Below are 23422 nucleotides of genomic sequence, written 5' to 3'. Positions count from 1 at the left end.
TCCACCTGAAGAGAATATAACACTGTGTGTTAACTATACTAGAACTAAAACAAATGAAAAGCAAAAAAATAAATAGAACAGTCCATCTAAAGCACAAAGTTAAGCAAATAAAGTATAGGTAGGACTCAATTATGACCAAAAATATATATATATAAGTGAATATGTTACCCGAATGACGTTTAGAAAACATTGTCCTGAAGGAAGAAGGTACAGAGAAGACTTCAATGTCCTAGAGTTCTGGATTTAAAACTATCCCGTCATCAATTTCATTTGTTCATTCACCATTCATTACAATAGTATTTTCGAAGAAACCTGTCCTTTTTTTTTTTTTTTTTTTTGATTTTGCAGATTCTGGAAAGAAATTGAAAATTGAAGATTTCAGAAGAGAAAGTTGTTCTAAAGTATTTTGATTTACTTCAAAGAATAATGCCAGAAACTTAAAAAAGTATCATTAACCCCTAATTTAATTTAATATTACCCACCGGTATCCCTTCAGGGAACCAGTTTCTTAAAGCTGTGGATCCTAAAATAGGTCATACAGTTGACCACGGTGGAAGAGGCTGAATTAACATCTGCCGCTTGGAAGTCCACGTCCCCTTCCCTCCTGCCCTCCCTCTGCCCCGCTTCACTCCACACATGGCCATCGTTCCTCCTTCGTTCCCCAAGGTGCTTGGTATGTGGCAGACTTGGCTGGACGTGTGAGGATCTCTGGAGCAGTGGTCCAGCGGGGCTACAGAACAACCCGGAACGGGCAAGAGTGAGGGCAGCATCCCTGTTCCCAGGTCCCTGGGCTCTGGCTGCCACAGACTTCATGCTGGCTGTCTCCCTCCTTGGGCCGTTTTGGGCTCAGACCCTCTCTCCCACCAACCCTCAACGCCCCCCACAACCAATCATGGTTTCTCTGCTCCCAATTCTGAATGCTCCCCCTTCCTTTTTATGGAAAATAATATACCTTTTATCTCTATCCCAGGCTGGGATTGAGGCACACTTTTTTTTTATTATTATTATTTAAAAGATAAGTTTTGCTATACAAAAGGTTGTCTACCTCTGGTCACCCTCCCTAGGCATGTAACCCACAAGTGGAAACAGTTCAATTATGATTTTTTCTCAGATCACCATCTTTTTTTAAATTTATTTTTTCGAGAGGGAGGAGGGGCAGAGGGAGAGGGAGAATCTCAAGCAGACTCTATTGCAAGTGCAGAGCCCGAAGTGGGGCTCGATCTCACCATTGCGAGATCATGACCTAGCCAAAGTGAAGAGTCACATGGTTAACTGAGCCGTGCCGGCGCCCCTCAGATCACCATCTTAAGCATAACTCCTCCTGCTTGAAGTACAGAAATTCCAGGACCAAAGAGAAGGGGAGGGATATTTCCCATGGCTTTTGCTTCATTGGCGTTTTCGTTTGTCTCTTCAGGGGCGGCACTGAGAGAGAGAGGCGGGCGCCCTGGATCCTGATTGCCCTTTTGCCAGGAAGACACATGTAGCCAAAGATGAATTTGGGCAAAGTAGTCGCTTGCTCCTTTAGCCATGGAAAAGCAGGGACACAGTGAGATGGGGATAATCCCATCAGAGTCTCACTCCCATGTTAAATTGTTGAAAATCAACCGGGAACTTCTGGTCACTCACATCCGCAACACTCAGTGTCTGGTGGACAACTTGCTGAAGAACGACTACTTCTCTTCTGAAGATGCGGAGATCGTGTGTGCCTGCCCCACGCAGCCCGACAAGGTGCTGGTGACAGGGGCTGGCCTTGACGGGCTGTGTGTCTCGGTCGCCGGAAGGGGCTTGTCCCGGTGACCTGAATGAGGACCTCTGGGCATTTGGCACATTGGCGGGATTTCCCATTGGGGTCATTTATAGGACAGAAACACTTGGGTTATCAGCTTATGACACAATTACGTATTTTACTTCTGTGTTCGTGGGGAGAGCAGACTCTGCTTACCTCGCTGCCCTCCTTGCTATGTATATTGCTTTCCAAACCAGTTGTTTTCAATCCACTTTTGACTGGGAGGAGGGAAAAAGGAAATGACCGTCGAACACTAGCAGTGATGTTCATTTAGTGCCTTTAACCTCAGCTGCTCACCGCTGGGTGAGACTCCAGAGAATGGCCTTCCTCCGCGTTAGGAGCAAACACATCCCAGGCTGGGTCCACAGTGAAGACTTTTCCACACTCCACTGTGGGAAGTCCTAACAGCCCTTAATTTCCTTTCAGCTTTGTGTCCTCTCCTGAAAAATAGAATTGGCAAGACCCAAACCTCTTTGGTTGGAGGGGTGACAGAACTTGTTTATAATGGGATCCTGCCAGGCTCCGGGGAAACCAGAGGGTTTCTGGCGGGGGGGGGGGGGGGGGGGGGCACAGTAGCTGACTTGTGTGATTCCCCCCCCCCTGCATTTTTAATAATACGAAAAGCCTTTTTTAGGGTATAACTTAGATGGGGCCCTGTGAGCCCCTTGCTGTGTGGCCCAGCACCCGCCTCATTCCACCTGTGCCGTAACTTTGTCCCAGCAGCACTCATTCCCAGCCAGCAGCAGTGTGAGCTTAAGACGGACTGGAGACATGGGGAGGATTCCAGGGGTGGGCACAGCTCTCGTTTGTGAGTCTGACCTTTTCACTTTGAGGTTCAGGGAAGCCTCCCGGCTTCTTAGAGCTGTGTGGTTTAATTTCTTACTACGGGGGGTCCCCTTCACAGATTCTAGGCCTTGAACAGGTAGCATCTCACACTGCCGGGTGGACGGTCAAGCTCCAGGCTGTCATAGGAGCTTGGAGCCCTGCGTTTGAGTCTTTCTGGTAGGAGGACTCCCCAAGCACTAGCTCACCACCCCTCATGCTTATGCCACCACCAGGTCCGCAAAATTCTGGACCTGGTACAGAGCAAGGGCGAGGAGGTGTCCGAGTTCTTCCTCTACGTGCTCCAGCGACTCGCAGATGCTTATGTGGATCTCAGGCCTTGGCTGTCGGAGACTGGCTTCTCCCCCTCAGAGCTCATTCAGAGCAAAGTTGTCGTCAACACCGACCCAGGTATGAGTCCGCCCCAGGGAGGACTGCAGATGCCAAGCAAAGCCCTGGGGTTTGGAAATGCTGTGGCATGTGGGCTCAGCAGGGCATGAACGTGTGGCCCACCGTGGCCCTCCACCTCAGGCAGCAGGCCCAGTGCTATGTTCCCCGTCATCCAAGTGCCGCCCGGGGGACTGCGGCTGAACTGACCACATGTAGCTGGTCTGACTTAGAGGCCTGTGAAGGTGTGGGAAGGGCCTCTCTTCTGACTTCCTGCTTGCTTCCCATTCGGACACATATAGACATTTTAATGGTCGCACAAATTCAAGGTTGCATTTTTTTCCTTTTAAAAATCTTTCCACATTTTATCCTAGGCAAAGTGTTCTTCTGTCCCCCCTAGTGGCCAGTCCTGATTTCCCAAGCACAGTGGGACTGCATTAGCTAATCGATTCATTTTAACAAGTATTGATGGTGTCCCCACTATGTGCCAAGACATTGTGCTGGATGCCAGGGGTACGATGGGGAGCAGACCAGATATGGTTCCGGCTCTCAGGGAGCTCAGAGGCCAGTGTGGGAGGCCCAATAGTAAATGGTCGCAGGAATGTGTGATGGCATGTGGTGACCAGGACGAGAGGAGTTCAGGCTGCTATGAGTGCACGTAATCGGGGCCATGATCTGGTCTGGGCGCCGGGGAGCCTTCTTTCCATGTCTGAGTGCTCTCTAGTTTGAGATACTTGCTGGCAGAATGCCAGCACCAAGGTCCCCAACTCTGATGTTTAAAGAATCCGGTGTGACCTTGAACACAGAAACAGAGGACAGTGTCCCAGACCATCAGGGGTGTTTGGGGGAAACCAGGCCAACCAGCAGGGTCAGGGCCCAGCTCTTCTGTGGCCGCTGTTAGCTGCTTACTCTTCCTGCTCCTTCCCAGTTCATTCTGCTTCCTTCTCCAGGAGCAAAGGAAAATGTTCCTGCCCGTGATCATTCTTTCAAAAAGACGTCTCCGCTGGTTCCTTTAGCCAACTACTTCAGTAGCTTTTAAAGAATAAGTCACTCTACAAAGCCAGATATGAAAGACTTCATCTTGTGTGATTCTATTTATACGAAATGTCTAGAAAAGGCAAATTAATAGAGACAGAAAGCAGATTGGCAGTTGCTTAGGGCCAGGGGCAGAGATTGTCTAGAAGTGGGCTTATGATGGAGAGGTTTTAGAACTGGATTGTAGTCATGTTTGCATAACTTTGTAAATTTACGAAAAGTCATTGAGTAGTACACAATGCCTATTGTAAAATATGTGAATTTGTGGTATATAAATTATGCCTTACTAAAGAGATGTAAGAAATTCATAAATTTTAAGCAGACAACCAACTTGGACTGAGTTGATAGGGAAGAGGTTATAGATGAATTTGGAAATGGGCATGTGTGTCTCATTTTTGTTAACTGAATTATAATTAAAATCCCAAAAGTATTTTAAAGGAATTTACGGAACAGCCTTTTGTCTGGGGAAGGACCACCTCCCTCTTGGTGTAAGCCCCGCCTCTAGCTCAGGTTTGCTGAGCTCCAGGCCCATGTGAGCGTGTGACCCTGTCTGCTCCCCTGGGGGCAGGTGCTAAGTCAGTGACCCCCAGGTGTGGGCTGGGGGCCTGGCGCTTGTGTGCTCTGCGCCGTTGAACAAGGCAGTTTCTATCTTAGTTTACTCTCTTTTTGTGCTTTGGCACAGCTCGTTTGTAATCCAGATTAATGTCGAATGGTGTATCTTCTCGCTCAAAGTTTTGGCATTTAGTTTTGAGACTTCCCGTTGTTTTCAGAGCCATGTGATAAGCAAAAGAAAGGTTAGGGCAATTTCTTCTACAACAATACGAGTTTCCAGCGCCTGGGCAGCTCAGTCCTGGGAGCCCGCGGCCCTTGATCTCGGGGGTGGTGAGTTGGAGCTCCACGCTGGGTGTAGAGATACCTTAAATAAATACATACACTTCTTAAAAAAGCGTTTCACTGGGACCTGGCTGTCCTCCGTCCCCCACCCTCCAGTGAGCAGGTACACGGAGAAGCTGCGGCAGCAACTGGGCCGTGACTCCAAGTTTGTGCTGTGCTACGCCCAGAAGGAGGAGCTGCTGCTGGAGGAGACGTACACCGACACCATCCTGGAGCTGGTGGGCTTCCGGAACGAGAGCCTGGGCCCGCTGGGCAGCCTGGCCTGCCTCCTGGACCACTGCACCGGCGTCCTCAGCGAGCAGGGCGAGACCATCTTCATCTGCGGGGACGCGGGCGTGGGCAAGTCCATGCTGCTGCAGCGGCTGCAGAACCTGTGGGCCGCGGGGCTGCTGGACGCCGAGTTCAAGTTCTTCTTCCACTTCCGCTGCCGCGTGTTCAGCTGCTTCAAGGAGGGCGACACGCTGTGCCTGCGGGACCTGCTCTTCAAGCATTACTGCTACCCGGAGCAGGACCCCGACGAGGTGTTCGCCTTCCTGCTGCGCTTCCCCCAGACGGCCCTCTTCACCTTCGACGGCCTGGACGAGCTGCACTCGGACTTCGACCTGAGCAGCGCGCCAGACACCTGCTCGCCCTGGGAGCCCGCCCACCCGCTGCTCCTGCTGGCCAACCTGCTCAGCGGGAAGCTGCTCAAGGGGGCGGGCAAGCTGCTCACGGCCCGCACGGGCATCGAGATCCCGCGTCAGCTCCTCCGCAAGAAGGTGCTGCTGCGGGGCTTCGCGCCCAGCCACCTGCGCGCCTACACGCGGAAGGTGTTCCCCGACCGCGCGGTGCGGGAGCGCCTGCTCGCCCAGCTGGAGGCCAACCCCAACCTCTGCAGCCTGTGCGCCGTGCCCCTCTTCTGCTGGATCATCTTCCGCTGTTTCCAGCACTTCGGCAGTGTTTGGGACGGCTCTGCGCAGCTGCCCGACTGCACGGTGACCCTGACCGATGTCTTCCTGCTGGTGACCGAGGTCCACCTGAACAGGACTCAGCCCACCAGCCTGGTGCAGCGGAACACGCGCAGCCGGACCGAGACGTTCCTCGCCGGCCGCGGCGCCCTGCACTCGCTGGGGCAGGTGGCCCACTGGGGCATGGAGAAGAACCTCTTTGTCTTTGGCCCGGAGGAGGTGCAGGCGGCCGAGATGCAGGAGCAGGAGCTGCAGCTGGGCTTCCTGCGGGCCGTGCCGGAGCAGGGCCTGGACGGCGACCAGCCCTCCTATGAGTTCTTCCACCTCACCCTCCAGGCCTTCTTTACCGCCTTCTTTCTCGTCGTGGACGACAAGGTGGGCACTCAGCAGCTGCTCAGCTTCTTCCAGGAGTGCGCACCTCCTGGGGGGGCAGCAGCCGAGTCCTGCTATCCCCCCTTTCTCCCCTTCCAGTGCCTGAAGGGCAGTGGCCTGGCGGGGGAGGACCCCTTCAAGAACAAGGATCACTTTCAGTTCACTAACCTCTTCCTGTGCGGGCTGTTGTCCAAGGCCAAGCAGAAACTCCTGCGGCACCTGGTGCCCGCCGCGGCCCTGCGGAGAAAGCGCAAGGTCCTGTGGTCACACCTGTTGGCTAGCCTGCAGGCCCACCTGAAGAACCTGCCCCGAGTGCAGTCGGGGGGCTTCAACCAGGTGCAGGCCATGCCCACCTTCCTCTGGATGCTGCGCTGCATCTACGAGACCCAGAGCGAGAAGGTGGGGCGGCTGGCGGCCAAGGGCATCTGTGCCAACTACCTCAAGCTGACCTACTGCAACGCGTGCTCGGCCGACTGCAGCGCCCTCTCCTTCGTCCTGCACCACTTACGCAGGCGGCTTGCCCTTGACCTGGACAACAACAATCTCAACGACTACGGCGTGCGGGAGCTGCAGCCCTGCTTCAGCCGCCTCACCGTCATCAGGTGAGGACGCTGGGCACAGGGAGCAGCCGGTGGGGCCAGGGCGGGCCAGGCTCAGGAGACACCAGGACGCGCCTCGAGGCGTACGAGCTCCTGACTTACCCTGGCACTCATGACCACTGGTCCTGGAACTCCCGGACCTATTCTGTTTCAGGATGGTAGAGGGCAAGGAGCACAGCTTCCATGGCAGGAGGCCTCAGCTGGGTGTCCTTGAATGAGTTGCTTAACCTCTCTGATTTCACATCTGGATAAGGGAGATGCTGGTATCCTAGCAGTTACAGTAGTAACAGCCAGCATTTACTGAGAATGGGTGAAGTGCATTTCAGATTTTACATGATTGAATCTTCCACCCTATAAGGTGGTAGGTACTCTTATCTTCATTTGACAAACGAGGAAGTGGAGGCACAGAGATGTTCTCGAGGGCACACGGCAGGGCCACGATGGAGCCAGAATCATAAAGAACCAACCTTTTGAGATTCATGGGAGGCTCAGAGATGGCCCGTGAACAGTTTCTGGCACGTGGGAGCTTTTGTGATTGCAGAAAAAGCAGACTCTGTGTGCTTTTCGGCCTCGGTTACTCTCCATGATCAAAGCCAGCAGCCCTGAGCTGCCAGGGATCCTAGTACAGAGTGCTGACTCTTGAGGGGTTTCCTGTTTGATGGTTTAGAGGAAAGAGAGGCCAGTCCGCTTTCTTCTGTTAGCATTTCCTCTATAAAATACACCTTGTAAATCTCTACGAGGGTTTCAGTTCTCATAACTTGGCTCATGCATTTCTGAGAAGCAGAGGGGATTTGGAATAGATCCTGGGTGCCTGTTACACCAGTGCCACAGTGTCCATTATGTGGGGGATGGTGGGGTGCAGGGAGTCCGAGGCTGCCCTGGCCTGCTCTCTGTGCTCTCAGCCTGGGGTGCGCTCACACTCCAGGCCCCCCGTGCTCATCTCACGAGATGGGGCACACCAAGGTGGTGCTCCTGCCCCAGGCAGCTGTCCTCGGGTGACGTTTTCCTCCACACCAGTAAAGGAGAGAGCAGGAGGAAATGGGCAACTCCAGAGAAGCATTTTGAGCTCCTTGAGACCATCAGTTAGGGTTAATTTTGACTGAGAGTTAGTGAAAGCTTACATAGGTTACAAGCTTGTCTCCCATGGAAAAGTCCAGAGGAGGGCAGTTCAGGGCTGCTATAGTGCCTCCATGACCCTCAGGAGCCCAGGCTCTCTTCTGCAGGTGGCCGGGCTGCCCTCACTACCAATATCCACCTCTTGGCCCAAGATGGCTGCTCATTTCCAGCCATTCAGTTGACATTCCAGCCACCAGGAAGAAGAAAGGGCAAAGAAGGACACACCTCATTCTTTTAAGAAGACTTCGCAGCTATTGCTAATGAGACTTCTGCTTAGATTTCATGGGGCAGAACTTAATCCCATGTGCCCAGTTAAAGAAATGGGGGACTCTACTTCTAAGGAAGCACAGATACGGGATGTGACTAGTAGCCTCTACCACCCTGAGGTGGCCATGCAGTGTGTGTACGCCCTGTGCCCAGCACCAAAGTGGGCACCATGGGAGGAGGGGTCCTGAGCATCGGACCTGATCATTTTGATGTGGCCTGAAAATCAAACTTTTACTTGTTCAGCCTTTGACTTATTACAGAGGTCAGCTTGTGGGCCCACGTTGGCCCAGGGCTTGTGTTTGTAAATAAAGTTTTATTGGAACACAGCCACACCCATTTGTTTACACATCGGCTGCTTCACACTACAGAGTCAAGTAGTTGCAATAGGGACCACACAGCCCGCAGACCCTAAAATATTTGCTCTCTGGCCCTTTAGAGAAGAAGTTTGCTGACCCTTGGATTATTATCTCACCCACCCCTGATACCTCACTCTCATCCATCGCGGAGCCTTACTGTGTCTTTCAGCCTCACCTAAATAATGGGGTGGAGGGTTGAAAAAATCAGGGTAGTTTGTTATACAGGTTACTTGGTAGTAAAAGCATTTCACATTTTAGCCACATCAAAATATCCTGTTAGTATGGGGATTGTGCAGAACAATTCCAGCAAGTGGCTGGTCCTCGTGCAGGAGACTGCCATCATCCCGAAGGCTCTCTTTTCCTGCCCCCTCTGTGGATGGGACTTCCAGATGGGGAGGCTGTCGGCATTGTGGGTGAGACCGTTCTCTGTGTTCTGCCTTTTGCAGGACATCCACTATCTCTGGCCCCACTTGCAAGACAGGGGAGCGTTCCCTCATCCAGCTTTTCATCACTAGAAGCAGCTCCACGCGGTTCCAAATCCCACGGCCCCTGCTATGCAGTGAGAACCACAAAGAGGGCCTGGCTGACACGGAGGCCACCCACAAATGACGGATGTCAGAGCTGGCTGGCCTCGCGCGTCCTTATGTGTCCCTCGTAGCCCTCCTGTTGGGTCGGGGCTGTGTTGTATCCTGCTGACCGGCAGGTTCTGGGTGGGTCTGTCGGCCCCACGACGACTGGGCTTTTTAGGAGCTATTTGGCTGGCTGCTCTGGCCACCCCCTCAGGGGGTGTTTCTAGCTGAGAAAACTCCAGGACCTACAGGCTCCTGGGTCCTTGTGGCATTGATGCTGCTTCATAGTGAGCAGCTGCCATGATTTGTAACTTTCCTTGCTGTTTTGTTTCAGACTCAGTGTAAACCAGATCACTGACAGCGGGGTAAAGGTGCTGTATGAAGAGCTGACCAAATACAAAATTCTGACCTTCTTAGGGTACGTATTCCTGAACAGCGCCAGGCCAGGGATGTAGCAATAATACAGAGGAGTGGGGAACTGCCATTCGTGTGGGTCGCTGGACGGTTGGGATGGTGGCCGAGGCACCAGGAAGGTCCCAGACGGGGAGCCGGGAGTCCTGGGTCCTGCTCTTGACTTGGCCAGCAGCCCGCTCTTTGAGCAAGTCAGGAAATGTGGCAGAGCTGCAGGCTTTCACTTGTGTATTGGGATCCTAACATAGGCAAGCGTTTGACGGGTGGTGATTGGGATTTGCTGAGGGAATAGCTGGGGATACGGGTTTTTTTTTTTTTTAAGATTTATTTATTTGAGAGAGACTGAGCTGAGTGGAGGGAGGGGCAGAGGGAGGGAGAGAATCTTAGGCAGACTCCCCACTGAGAGTGGAGCCGACACAGGGCTCAATCCCAGGACCCTGAGATCATGACCCGAGCCAAAATCAAGAGTCGGACGCTTAACCAGCGAGCCACCCAGGCGCCCCTGGGGCTATGTTTCATAAATGCTGGATACTGTTTACGCATTAGATTCACCACTATGACCCATGATCTCTCATCCAGAGCCCTGAGGGCCAGACACCAATCAGAATTCAGTGTACGTGCTGTATCGTGGTGATGTGACCAGTGAGGTCAAGGGCACTCACCCTGGTTTCAAATACTTTAATATTTCTGCAGCAAAATGTATGACTAGTCAAAGCAGTTAGGCTAAAGACCATGAACGGCGCCACATCAGGGGCCAGAACGGTTGTGGAAAGCTTTGGGTTTTCAGAGCCTCTGGGAGTTGGAGTGTGAGCGCTGGTGGCCTCTGCTGACTGAGCTGCAGCCTGTCGTCAAGCCCCCGGGCCTGCCCTCCCTGCGCGGTGGAGCGAGGCCCTGGGAGCGGCTCGGGAGCTGTGTGTGACTGAGGAACGCTTGAAACCCATCTAGTTACCACCTTCAGCTTCTCTCTGCCTTCTTGCTGAATTGGTATCGGGGCTAAAATGACTAACAGGGAGCAGCGAGGAGGTTCCAACACTCAAACATTTTCCCCTCAAGATGCTGCTTGTAACCTGAATCGAACAGTACCCTTCGCGGGCTCGGGGTGATCGCCCGCCGTTGTCCTGATGCCCTGTGGGGGAGCTGTGACTCCTGCTCCTTATTACAGATGCTGAGCCGAGGCCGGGCCAGTGGCAGAGCTGGCTCTGAACCCGGCCTGCGAGACCCCGGCGCCCCAAACTGCTCTCCGTGTGTCCTTCCTCTCTCCTTTCAGCCCAGACCTTAGAAATCGGCAGCCAGCACATACCCACTTAAAAAATCGTCATTAAGATGACACTGGGACACAGGAATAAAAGGCACAGAGTAAGGAATATAGTTAATGATATTGTTTTGTTTTTCAACAGAAATATTTTTAATTTAAATTCAGTTAATTAACATATATAATAATATAATGTATTATTGGTTTCAGAGGTAGAGGTCAGTGATTCATCAGTCTTATGTAGTACCCAGTGCTCATTACGTCATGTGCTTTAATGCCCATCACCCAATTACCCCATCCCTCTACCCCCCCTCCCCTCAGTTTGTTTCCTGTGATTAAGAGTCTCTTACGGTTTGTCTCCCTCTCTGATTCTGTCTTGTTTTATTTTTCCCTCCCTTCCCCTATGCTCCTCTGTTTAGTTTCTTAAATTCCACATACTAGTGAGATCATATGACACTTGTCTTTCTCTGACTGACTTACTTCGCTTAGCATAACACCCTCTAGTTCCATCCACGTTGTTGCAAACGGCAAGATTTCATTTTGTGATGGCTGCATAATATTCCATTGTGTATATAGACCACATCTTCTTTATCCATTCATCTGTTGATGGACATCTAGGCTCTTTCCATAGTTTGACTATTGTGGACATTGCTGCTATAAACATTGGGGTGCAGGTGCCCCTTTGGATCCCTACATTTGTATCTTTGGGGTAAATACCTAGTAGTGCAATTGCTGGGTCACAGGGTAGCTCTATTTTCAACTTTTTTGAGCAACCTCCCTACTCTTTTCCAGAGTGGCTGCAGCAGCTTGCATTCCCCCCAACAGTGTAGGAGGGTGCCCCTGGTCAGTGATACTGTGAGAGCATCCTGTGGTGACAGATGGTGACTACACTTGAAGTGAACATAGCAAAGCTTATAAACTTGTGGATTCACTGTGTTGTACACCTGAAACTAATGTAACACTGTGTCAGCTATACTTAAAAAAAAGAAAAGCTGAGGTTGGCATCCTAAAGTCTCACGCTGTGGTCTCTCTCGAAGCCTATACAACAACCAGATCACTGACGTCGGCGCCAGGTACATCGCCAGAATCCTGGACGAGTGCAAAGGCCTCACGCACCTGAAGTAAGTGGGGGGTAGGCGGGGCAGGTCATTCAGTAGCCCCTGTGGTCACCCCTTCGTTATGCAAACGGTATAAACGTCACCATAAAGAGCACTCGCCCTAAAGCCTGCTTGCCCAGAGCCACACTGGTCAGGTGAGGAGACCTGTGTGTGGAAGGTAAGCTGTCCGCATGGGGGAATCATGGCCTGAGGGGGAGGCTCGGGTTTCCGCAGGGCCAGGGGAGGGTCTGGCTTCTGGTTCACGGACGGGGCCTTTCTGCTGGGTCCTCACATGGTGGAAAAGGAGGCAAGGGAGCTCGGCAGGGGGAAGGGGGGCTCTTATAAATCACTGATCCCATTCACGACAGTTCCGCCCTCATGACCTAATCACCTCCAAGGGCCCTGCCTCCTAATACCGTCACCTGAGGGGTTAGAGTTTCAGCATATGGATTTTGGGGGGACACAAGCATTCAGACAGGGCGCCCATCTGGTTGCCAGGAAGAGCTGGATCGTTGGCCCTGTCCCAGACTTGCTCTGCCAGAGGTGACCGAGCTCCGGGCTCCGAGGAGCCCCTGCTGCTGCCCACGTGACAGAACGCACACCTTGGCCACTTGCAGCCGAGGCGGGAACCTCCCGGGTCTGCTGAGGGAAATGAGGGACACACTGAAGGCCATTTAAAGAACCCCCGGGAAAGCTTGGGTCCCTAAGTTTCGGCAGAGACAGCGACCAGTGTCCTGGAGAGGATTCTGATGGCTCTCTCTAGGGCGGTGGGGCCTTCCTTGCGAGGAAGCCGGGGGCCTGGGCGCCGCAGGTCCCAGGAGAGCGAGGGGCGAGGAGCTGACAGTGGGCCCCCACCACCGCCGGGGGCTGACCTGTGCACGGCTCTCTCTGCAGACTGGGGGAGAACAAAATAACGAGTGAAGGAGGAAAGTGCCTCGCCCTGGCCGTGAAGAACAGCAAATCGATCTTTGAGATCGGGTGAGTGGAGGCGAACGCGCGTGTGCGTGTGCATGCAAGTGTGAGTGTGTGAGATACACGCTGCTCGGCGTTCGAGCGCGCCACTGCTGATCTCCGACGTAAATATACCCAAGTCCCGGGCCGGACTGCGGCTTCCCTTGTGCACACTTACTTCATTTATGCAAAAGTCCGTTGTTCTCACCGCCAGCGAACAGAGGGAGCCGTTCTAGCCTATGTGGTAACTTTCCACAGGCAGGCGGTCTTCACCGTGGCAATGTTCTATACTCCCTGGAGGCTTTTTTTTTTTCTTTTTTAAAAAGATTTTATTTATTTGACAGAGAGAGCACAAGCAGGGGGAGGGGCAGGCAGAGGCAGAGGGAGAAGCAGCTCCCCGCGGAGCAGGGAGCCCGATGCGGGACTCGATCCCAGGACCCTGGGATCATGACCTGAGCCGAAGGCAGATGCTTAACCAACTGAGCCACCCAGGTGCTGAGGCCATTTCTTTTTAATTCAGTTTTTTTTTAACTGTGGTAAAATACATATAAAAAGTTACCATCTTAACCATCTGTAGGGATACAGTTCAGGGGCATTACGCATCCTTATCGTTGTGCAACCATCACCACTGTCCATCTCCATAATTCTTTTCATCTTGCAAAAAAGCTCTCTCTACCCATTCCCCAGTAACTCCCGTCCTCCTTCCCTCCGGCCCCCGCCCACCACCCTCCGACTTCTGTCCCTGTGACTTTGCCTCCCATATGTACCTCACAGAAGTGGCACCATACAGTATTTGTGTTTTTGTGCCTGGCTTACTTCACTCGGCCCAAGGTTCTCAAGGCTCATCCACGCTGTAGCTTGTGTTGGAATTTCCTTCCTTTTTAAGGCTGAGTAACAAACAGTCCACTCTATGTATGCACCACATTTTGTCCGTTCATCTGTCAGTGGACACTTGGGCGCCTTCTGCATTTTGGCTTTCGTGGGTAGTGCTGCTAGGAACATGGGTGTACAAAGATCTCTTGGATTTCTTTTGGCTATATACCCAGAAGTGGAGTTGTTGGATCAGCTGGTAATTCTATTTTTAGGTTTTTGAGGAAATGCCACAGTGTTTCCCACAGCAGCCACACCGCATTACATGCGCGCCTGTAGTGCACAAGGGTTCCGGATTGTCCACATCCTTGCCAACACTTGTTATTCTCTGTTCTTTTGGTAGTAACCATCCTAACAGGTATGAAGTGGTATCTCATTGTGATTTTGATTCTGGAGGCTTCTTCAACCTTTTTATATTGTTATAATTTTTATATTATAAAAAAAACATAATTTTATGAAATTGATTTTATGAAAAATATGAAAAATATACTAAAAATCATCTCAGAAATATTATCAACATTTGAGCTCAGTTAAACTTTCTTGCTCTCACATGCAGGTGCATGCTTTATTTTTTTGAGTATAGTAAAGGTCAAACTGTATGTACAGAATTTTATTCTTTTTCATTTAATCTCATACCACAAGTAGTTTTCCACTCTATTAAAAATTTGATACCATTCAACCGTATAGTACACATAACGTTTTTTTTGTAGTTTCAATTTTTTATTTAAATTCCAGTTAGTTAACATATAGCGTATTAGTTTCAGGAGTAGAATTTACAACACCCAGTGCTTATCACAAGTGCCCTCCTTAATGCCCATCCCCCATCTAGCTCATCCTCCAGCAAACTGAGGTTTGTTCTCTGTAGTTAAGAGTCTGTTTTATGGTTTACCTCTCTCCCTCGCCCATGTTCATTTGTTTTGTTTCTTAAATTCCACACGTGAGTGAAATCATATGGTATTTATCTTTCTCTGACTTATTTCACTTAGCATTATACTCATTAGCTCCATCCACATTGTTGCAAATGGCAAGATTTCATTCTTTTTGATGGCTGAGTAATACTCCACTGTGTGTGTGTGTGTGTGTGTGTGTGTGTGTGTGTGTGTGTGTGTACACACCACATCTTTATCCATTCATCCATCGATGGACATTTGGTCTCTCTCCGTAGCTTGGCCATTGTAGATAATGCTGCCATAAACATTGGGGTGCATGTGTCACTTCGAATCAGTATTTTTATATCCTTTGGATAAATACCTAGTAGTGCAATTGCTGGACCACAGGGTAGTTCTATTTTTAACTTTTGAGGACCCTCCATACTGTTTTCCAGAGTGGCTGCACCAGTTTGCATTCCCACCAAGAGTGTGAGAGGGTTCCCCTTCCTCCACATCCTCCTCGAATACACATACTTTTTATGCAAAACGCTGAGAACTCATTGCAGGGCTCTAGCATCTCCAGGAGGATGGTGGCGGGTCGCTGGTGCGGTGAGAGCCCATTGCCCAGGCAGCCCCAGGTCTGCTGTGTGTGGGCCGGGCACACAGTGCTCTCAGCCTATTAAAAATAGGTGTCGCTTGCTGTAGGCCAGGCGCTATTCTAAGTGCTCTGCATATATTAACTAACTTAATCCCCACAATAACTCTAGGGGGAATGTTCTTATTAGCCCCATTTTATAGGTGAGGAGACTAAGTTCCAAGAGATAATGTAATTCACATAATCTTAAATCCAGATAAAAATCCAGTTAACACCAGGGCCCAGCATCCTGCCTCGCAGGGCCTTGCAGGTTATCCACTGTGGGAGGGAGGGTATGGGGTTTCGTCATTGCAGCTCCCCGCCCAGCCCCCCAGACCACAACAACCCACTAGCACGCTGGAGTAGGCTCCTCTTCACCTAAAAGCAGCATTGCCGGTGAGGTTTCCGAGGCTGCTTCCTGATCTTTGCTTCTTGGAAGACTGACTGTGTCCTCACGAATGTCTCGGAGCCCTGCAGAGGGTCAAATGGATGCTGGCAGTTGGCGCCTCCACAGGCTCCCTTTCAGGTTGCTGCCAACCCACATCCTTGGCGGCGGAGGGGGTGTTTCTGCGACAGTCGTGTGCTCGGGCCCTCTGACGGCTCTCTGAAAGCCCACGATGATCTTCGTGCACCCCATGGTGCATCTACCCGATGGGCTTCTGTTCCCAAGGCTTCTGCTGCTCTTATCCCTACATTCCCCTTTGCATTTGAAGCTTAGAGCAGCTTCACTAAGGGGCTGGTGCGGGAATATTCCCCAGGCCGGGGCTCCAGGGACAAAGCCAAGACCTCTGCCTGTGAGTGTACAACCAAGCGTGGCCACCGGCAGCAAGTCAGGGGGGAGCACGAGCTCCCGTTCACCGTCTTGCCTCTGCCCTCAGGATGTGGGGCAACAGAATCGGCGATGAAGGAGCAAAGGCCTTCGCGGAGGCTCTGAGGAACCACCCCAGCCTGACCAACCTGAGGTACCTGCTGCTTTCTGAGACCCGCTGTCCCTGGGGTCCAACCTGGGCACTCCGTGTGCCTCCGGGTTTGCGAGGGGAGAAGCCAAGGGGAAGAGAGTGGTTGGCTTTCCTAATGTGGGGGGGGGATTTTTCTTTTGTAAACAGTTTTATGGACATGTAAGAAGCATAGCACATTACTGTTCAGCTCGGCCACTTGTCATATGTAACCACCACCCGGAACAAGACCCGGGACTTTGCCAGCCCCTCTGCGGTCTCCCCAGGCTCCTTGGCAGTGGGGGAGTGGGGAGGAATTCTCAAGTCCAGATAACACTGAAAGGGATGCCCCTTCCTCACTCACAGGACAGTGTTGAGACAGAAGGGAACCTTCCTCTCTGTAAAGACCTACTCCTCCCTAGCCTTCTTTTAGTCCTCTGGCCAAATCTCAGAGCCTCGGCTGTCTCCCCATTGCCCGGGTTCTTCCTAACACTGAAAAAGAAATCCAAGTTAGTGGGGGCAACAGCAGAGTTTCTTCTTCATGAGAACAGAGGACGCTTCTCCAGGTCTTATTGATGGGCACCTTGAAAACGTCAGCCGCCTGAAGCAGAGCCCTCCCAGCCCCTGATCTGCTTGCGACCAGGTCTCGCTGATGTTCCATTTACTGTCTGGCCTCTCCTTGAGCGGTCTTGTGCCTGTCCTCATGCTCGGAGCGTGCGCCCTGGAGCAACAGAACTGGAACCGCTGCTGGCCAGGCTGAGCACTTCTGCTTCCTGCCTCAAGTCAGCTTCCTCCTCGGGCAGGGGCCGCCTCCAGGCAGCATCTTCTGGGTGTTTCAGTTGCTGAAGCCAAACCCAAATGTAGACGTGTCTCTAATGATTGACCCCACATGTTTTCCTTCCTAGTCTTGCATTCAACGGCATCTCCACAGAAGGAGGGAAGAGCCTCGCACAGGCCCTGCAGTGCAACACCTCTCTGAGAATATTCTGGTAATAACCAGAGTCCTTTTGAAAGTTTGGGTCTCAGGGATTATTCCAAAGACCATACAGCCTGGAATCTTAACTGAAAAACCACCTTTTTAATTGAAAAGGCTCTAGGCCTTTCCTCAGTGTTGAGTTGAGAATTTCCTCCTAGAAGAGAAAACAGCCATTCCTAGAAGCACAAACAGGTACAGAAGGGGGAGGTGGGCCCCAGGAGCATGGGCTTGACCTTAGCCTTCTTTACCAACCCAGACCTCAGGACTGCTGGCCATTCTGTCAGGATTATCCTCAGAGCACCTTCACATAGGCCTTGCAGAGTCCAATTTTGGTGCACTTGGCTCAGACTTTTCTCCCTTCCTCCTCTTAAGTTGCCTTCCATGTAATCACAGTCAGGCCCTTCGTGGTCCAGCTCACCAGTCACTGGAAGCCCACATTCCTCACTCCCTCTCTGTCCTCCAGGGGTACTAATTTAGTGTATGTTGCCTTCTGACCGTGCTTTTTTTGGGGGGGGAGGGTTGTCATTTACTCTAATTTATTTGAATTTTATTTACTTGCCTGTATCATAAATTCCTTACGGGTGAGGGAACTGTATTAGGGACTCAGGGCACCTGAGATATCAGCTGAGTTTGTTAATATTGACAATGTCATCATTTTGAGAGTTCTCCTACTAGACCTGTTGGCCAGTAAATGCATTTTTAATTCTTTTCCTCTAAAAAAAAATCTTTAAAAATACTTTGAAATATTTTTAAAAAACTGTAAGGAAGTCAAAAAGTAGGAAGTGAAAGTACTTCCTCCCTCATGTTTTCCAGATCAACCTTTTTCTTCTAGCCTTTGAATGTATATTCTAGCCTTCTAGAATAATAGAAATAGCATCTTCTTACAAAATAGAATAGCATTTAGCAAGTGGCTTTTATTTATTTTTTTAAGATTTTATTTATTTATTTGACAGAGACAGTGAGAGCAAGAACACAAGCAGGGGGAGTAGGAGAGGGAGAGGGAGAAGAGGCTTCCCACTGAGCAGGGAGCCTGATGTGGGGCTCGATCCCAGGACCCTGGGATCATGACCTGAGCCGAAGGCAGACGCTTAACGACTGAGCCACCCAGGCACCCCAGCAGGTGGCTTTTAAAAAATATCTTAAGGGGCATCTGGGTGGCTCAGTTGGTTAAGCGTCCAACTCGATTTCAGCTCAGGTCATGATCTCAGGGTCGTGAGATCGCACTCAGTGCAGAGTCTGCTCAAGATTCTCTCTCTCCAGGGCGCCTGGGTAGCTCAGTTGTTAAGCTCTCTGTCAAATAAATAAAATCTTAAAAAAAAAAAAAAAAAAAAAGATTCTCTCTCTCCCTCTGCCTCTCCCCACTGTGCGTGTGCACTCTAAAATAAATAAATCTTAAAAAAAAAATATTAACCATGTATTGTCCACATTTTACATGTCCTTTTATGTCAGGGTATCTCAGTCTCAACACAGTTGACATTTTGGTCCAAATCATTCTTGTGAGGGGCTGTCCTGTTCATTATAGGGTGTTTAGCAGAATCCTGGGCATCTACCCATTAGACACGAGCAGTACCCTCCAATTGGGATGATCAAAATTGTCTCCAGATGTGGACAAATGTCCCCTAGAGGGAAAAGCACCCAGTTGAGAACCCCTGCTCTATATGGATAGTAACGATGTTAGTACCGAACATTTCTCGAGTGCCGACTGTATGCCATGCACTCTGCCTTTTACCTTTTTTTTTTTTTTTGGAGAGCGGGAGAGAGAGAGAGTGAGTAGGGTGGGGGGCAGAGGGAGAGAGAGAGAATCTTTAGCAGGCTCCACGCCCAGTGCAGAGTCCAGCATGGGGCTCAGTCTCACGACCCTGAGATCATGACCTGAGCCAAAATCAAGAGTTGGACGCTTAACCGACTGAGCCACCCAGGCGCCCCTATTCTCAGCCCCTCATGTGTGTTCCCTCACCCTCACAGCCACCCCATAATGTCCATACTGTGCCTGTTCACCTTTATTTCTCTGGTGAGAGAACTCAGGCCCAGAGAAGTTAAACCACCTGCCCCCTGGTTGTCCTGCTGGTGAGCGACACACATGGGCATGTCTGGCTCCTGAGTTCTCCTAAATATCATGTTCTTCTGCCTCATTCTCTCCACCTCATTCCCTCCAAAGGCCGCACAACGTCCCATTGAATGCATGTTTGCAATTTAGTTTCCCAGTAGCCTCTGCTGACATTTACTGGTGTTCACACTTTACATTAGGACCGATACTACTGCGGTCGATACCGCACACACAGCTCCTTGTGTGCACACGTTTGCACACTCCAGGCTCAGTGTGCAAAGTACCGAAGTACTTTGTATAGAAAGTACAGAAGTACCACTGTGGGCTCAAAGTACAACACGTTTAACGTTCAGATAGACGCTGCCAAATTGCCTTTTGAGGAATGATTTTTTTAAGATTCTGTTTCATTCTTCTTCTTTATTCTTTCATCCACTGGCACAACAGGGTCCAATCCTATTTACAGAGCTAAGAGTCCTCTATGCTCTATCCAGATTACTTCTGGTTTTAAGAACAGCTGAGAGACCTCCTGAACTTGGAGTCCCTGAACGTGGGTCCTTCACGACAGGCTTCAGACCAGAGCATTGAGCACATTTTAACATGTAGCTCACAGGCTTCTCTAAGTCTTCCTACGACTGACTTCGGTAACAGGCTGTCAGAGACGTTCAAGGGGCTTTGGGGGCTGGAAGAAGCCTGGGAAACGGGCATTGGCCCCTGTCTCCTCTGGGATCTGAGGCCCCAGCAAAGATGGGGAGGGAGCTTGGGCTCCGCCAGAGAAGCAGAGCTGAGAAGTAGGAGCTTGGGTACAGGATTTGCACGAGAAATGAATCCCCCTTTATTGTCTGTGGGGCTCAGAGGCGGGGATTGGGACCTGGCTGTTTGCTCAGTTCAGCAAGTGATTAGCAGCCTAAGCTGGAGAGAGCTGGGCTGGGATCCCACTTCCGAGAACCCATTTAAGAATGTGTGCCAGGTACGGCTCTCCTAAGTAAACACTTCCTTTCTTTTCTAGGCTCACCAAAAATGAACTCAATGATGAAGTGGCAGAGAGCCTGGCAGAGATGTTGAAAGTCAACCAGACGTTGAAACATTTATGGTAACTCAGAGAACCTCAGAATTTCAGGCTGTGCTCCTTTTAAAACATATTTTTTGAGATGAGGTGCCTGGCTGGCTCAGTTGGTAAAGCATGTGACTCTTGATCTTGGGCTTGTGAGTTCAGGCCCCATGTTGGGTGTAGAGATTACTTAAAAAAAATAAAATCTTAATAAAATGTACAGGTCAGTGGTCTTTAGTGTATTCACAAGGTTGTGCAACCAGCACCACGATCTAACTATAGATCGGTTTTACTTTCCCGCTGCCCCCAGCCGGAATACACCCCCATGCATTAAGCAGCGCCTCCCCGTCTTTCTCCCCCAGTCCCTGATCGACTGTCTCTATGGATTTGCCTATTCTAGGCATTTCACAGAAATGGAATCCTACAACATGTGACTTTTTGTCTGCATTCTTTCACTGGCATGAGTTTTCAAGGCTCATTGACATTCTAGCACGTGTCAGAACCTCATGGCTCTGTGTGGCTGATATTCCTCTGTGTGAATCGTCCACAATCTGTCCATCCGTCGGTTGGTAGGCATCGGGCTTGTTTCTACTTTTTGACTGTTGTGAATAATGCTACCTTGAACATTCCTGTGCATGTTTGTGTATGGACATGTGTTTTCATTTCTCTTGGGTAAACGCTTAGGAATAGAATTGCCGGGTCACATGGCCACTCCGTATGTAACTTTTTGAGGAGCCATCAAAGTATTTTCTGAAGTGGCTGCTCACTTTACCTTCCCACCAGCAATGTGGGAAGGCTCCCAGTTCTCACATCCTCACCAGCAACACTCGTCGTTGTCCACCTTTTTTGAATCTTGTCACTCTTGTGGGCGTGAAGTGGTATCTCATTGTGGTTTTGATCTGCATTTCCCTGCTGACTAACATTGGGCATCTTTTTTTTTTTTAAGATTTTATTTACTTATTTGTCAGAGAGAGAGACAGATACAGAGAGAGCACAAGCAGGGGGAGGGGGAGAGGGAGAAGCAGGCTTCCCGCTCAGCAAGGAGCCCGATGCGGGACTCGATCCCAGGACCCTGGGATCATGACCTGAGCTGAAGGCAGACGCTTAACCGACTGAGCCACCCAGGCGCCCCTAACACTGGGCATCTTTTCATGAACCTGTTGGTCTTTGTGTATCTTCTTTGAAGAAATGTCTCTACATCCTTCCCCCAAATTTAATTTAAATGTTAATAAATTTATTTGCCTTTTTATTGCTGAGTTGTTAGAGTTCTTTATATATTCTGGGTACTAGACACTTACTAGGTAGACAATTTGCAAATATTTCTTCTGTGGGGTTTTTCACTTTCTTGTTAGTGATCTTTGAAGCACAGAAGTATTTTTTTTTTTTTTTAAGATTTTATTTATTTATTTGACAGAGAGATAGAGAGAGAACACAAGTAGGCAGAGAAGCAGGCAGAGGGAGAGGGAGAAGCAGGCTCTCCGCAGAGCAGGGAGCCCGATGCGGGACTCGATCCCAGGACCCTGGGATCATGACCTGAGCCGAAGTTTAATTTTGATGGAAGTCCCACTTATTTTTTTCTTTGGTGGTTTGTGTTTTAGGTGTCTAAGAAACTGTTGCCTAATCCAAGGTCACAAAGATTTACATCTAAGTTTCCCTTTAAGTGTTATAGTTTGGCTCTTACATTGAGGTATTGGATCCTAAATGTTAATTTCTGGAGTTGATTGTTGTGTGCAGTCTGAGGCATAGGGCCCAAATTAATTCTTTGGCATGTGGCTATCCAGCTGTCCCAGCACCTCCTGTTGAAAAAACTATCTTTCCCTTTTAATTGGCCCTGACACTTTTGCCAAAAATCAATTGACCGTAAACATACGGGTATATTTCTGGACTTTCTATTCTAGTTCATTGATCTGTTTATCCTTACGGCAGTATCACACTGTCCTGATTATTCTAATGAGGTAGTAAGTTTTGAAATCAGGAAGTGTGAGTCTTCCAACTTTGTCCTTCTTTCTCAAGGTTGTTTGGGCTCTTCTGGGTCCCTTGTATTTCCATATGAATTTCAGCTCACCTTGTCAGTTTCTGTGAAACAGCCAGTCTGTGCTTTTACATCTGTTTTGTTGTTGTTGTTTCTCTGGCCTGTAGACTTTCTTTTCTCTCCTGCCCTTGGTGCCAGGCCAGCCCCTGCAGGGAGCTCTGAGCGAGACCGGGGCTAGAGAGCGAGTCTCGGCTGCTTCGTGCGTGCACAGACCACACTGCCCTCATGAAGGCGGCCCCGGGGGGCATGTGTGCCTGAGCCCTGCCACACTCTTTGGCTCTCTTACTACCCGGCCTCTTGCCAGCTCTTGGTTGGAAGCAGCTCCCCCAGCAAAGTGGAGGTGATGAGGAAGCAGCAGTTTAACCCGGTGCATGGTTCTGGCTCCACTTCCAGGTTCTATCGTTGCTTCTTTTGCCAAAATGTCCAAGTTATGTTGTGGTCGTCCTTACCCAGGGGGTCATCACCTCTGCCCCTGAGCCCAGGGGTCCCACTTTGAGAGATGTGGCTGGGAGACTGGGGCACGGTCCTGTGTGTTGGGGCAGCAATGGCGACAAGAGCTCCCTGCCCCTGGGCACCGGGGCAGAAACTGTGAGAACGACTTCCTTCGTACACATCCTCCCACTGAGACCTCACACACCCAGGGAGGGGGTGTTCTCTTGCCTCCATTTTATAGATCAGGCCACTGAGGCATAGACAGCGTGAGCTTATTTCTTCAAGGATCTGTGGCTGAGAAGTGGGGGGTGGGTGTGTGTGGAGGAGGGGAGCTTTGAACCACGACACTGTCCTGCCTCTTCATGGGGTTGGCCCCTTCTCACTTAGTTTCTATAATCTCATCAATCACGACGGTGAAGTTCTCATCTTCCTGGTAGGGCTGCCTTGTTGGGTCAGTGCCCAGGATTTCTTAGGGTCAAGTTCAGTAGTAGCCTTATTCTACAAATAGCCAGGAGCGAGGAGTGGCTCTGTGACGAAGCACAGACACATCACTGCCTTGTGTGGTGTGTAGCTCTTGGTTGGGTTGGAAGCCCAGCTGCCCAGGAGAGCACTTGAGAAATTGTCCAGGCTCCCCGGCTATATCAGAAACCTTTGTTCCATTTGGATCACTGCTACCTGACCTAATGGGGTGCCCTCCTAGAGGCCCCGTTATTGATGC

At 50.4% G+C, this 23422-nt stretch overlaps 1 protein-coding gene across 11 annotated transcripts in view; it reads left to right on the top strand.

Annotated features, from left to right (window-relative positions):
• Positions 1 to 23422, top strand: part of NOD1 (nucleotide binding oligomerization domain containing 1) — a 61314-nt gene that overhangs the window by 20873 nt on the left and 17019 nt on the right. For 5 of the 11 annotated variants that reach the window (XM_036074465.2, XM_036074464.2, XM_078059416.1 and 2 more), the window contains 9 exons: positions 1415 to 1728; positions 2845 to 3019; positions 5021 to 6845; positions 9485 to 9568; positions 11851 to 11934; positions 12805 to 12888; positions 16113 to 16196; positions 17075 to 17158; positions 20199 to 20282. In XM_036074465.2, the coding sequence (XP_035930358.1) occupies positions 1528 to 1728; positions 2845 to 3019; positions 5021 to 6845; positions 9485 to 9568; positions 11851 to 11934; positions 12805 to 12888; positions 16113 to 16196; positions 17075 to 17158; positions 20199 to 20282 (2705 nt within the window). In that variant the 5' untranslated portion in view covers positions 1415 to 1527. The other 6 variants (XM_078059415.1, XM_078059417.1, XM_036074469.2 and 3 more) reach the window with 6 other exon arrangements.

The sequence above is a fragment of the Halichoerus grypus genome, chromosome 12, assembly GCF_964656455.1.
Source record: "Halichoerus grypus chromosome 12, mHalGry1.hap1.1, whole genome shotgun sequence".
In the NCBI taxonomy this organism is placed as follows: Eukaryota; Metazoa; Chordata; class Mammalia; order Carnivora; family Phocidae; genus Halichoerus; species Halichoerus grypus.
The sequence above is the reverse complement of the archived record's forward strand: the minus strand, read 5'-3'. Positions and strand labels throughout refer to the sequence as shown.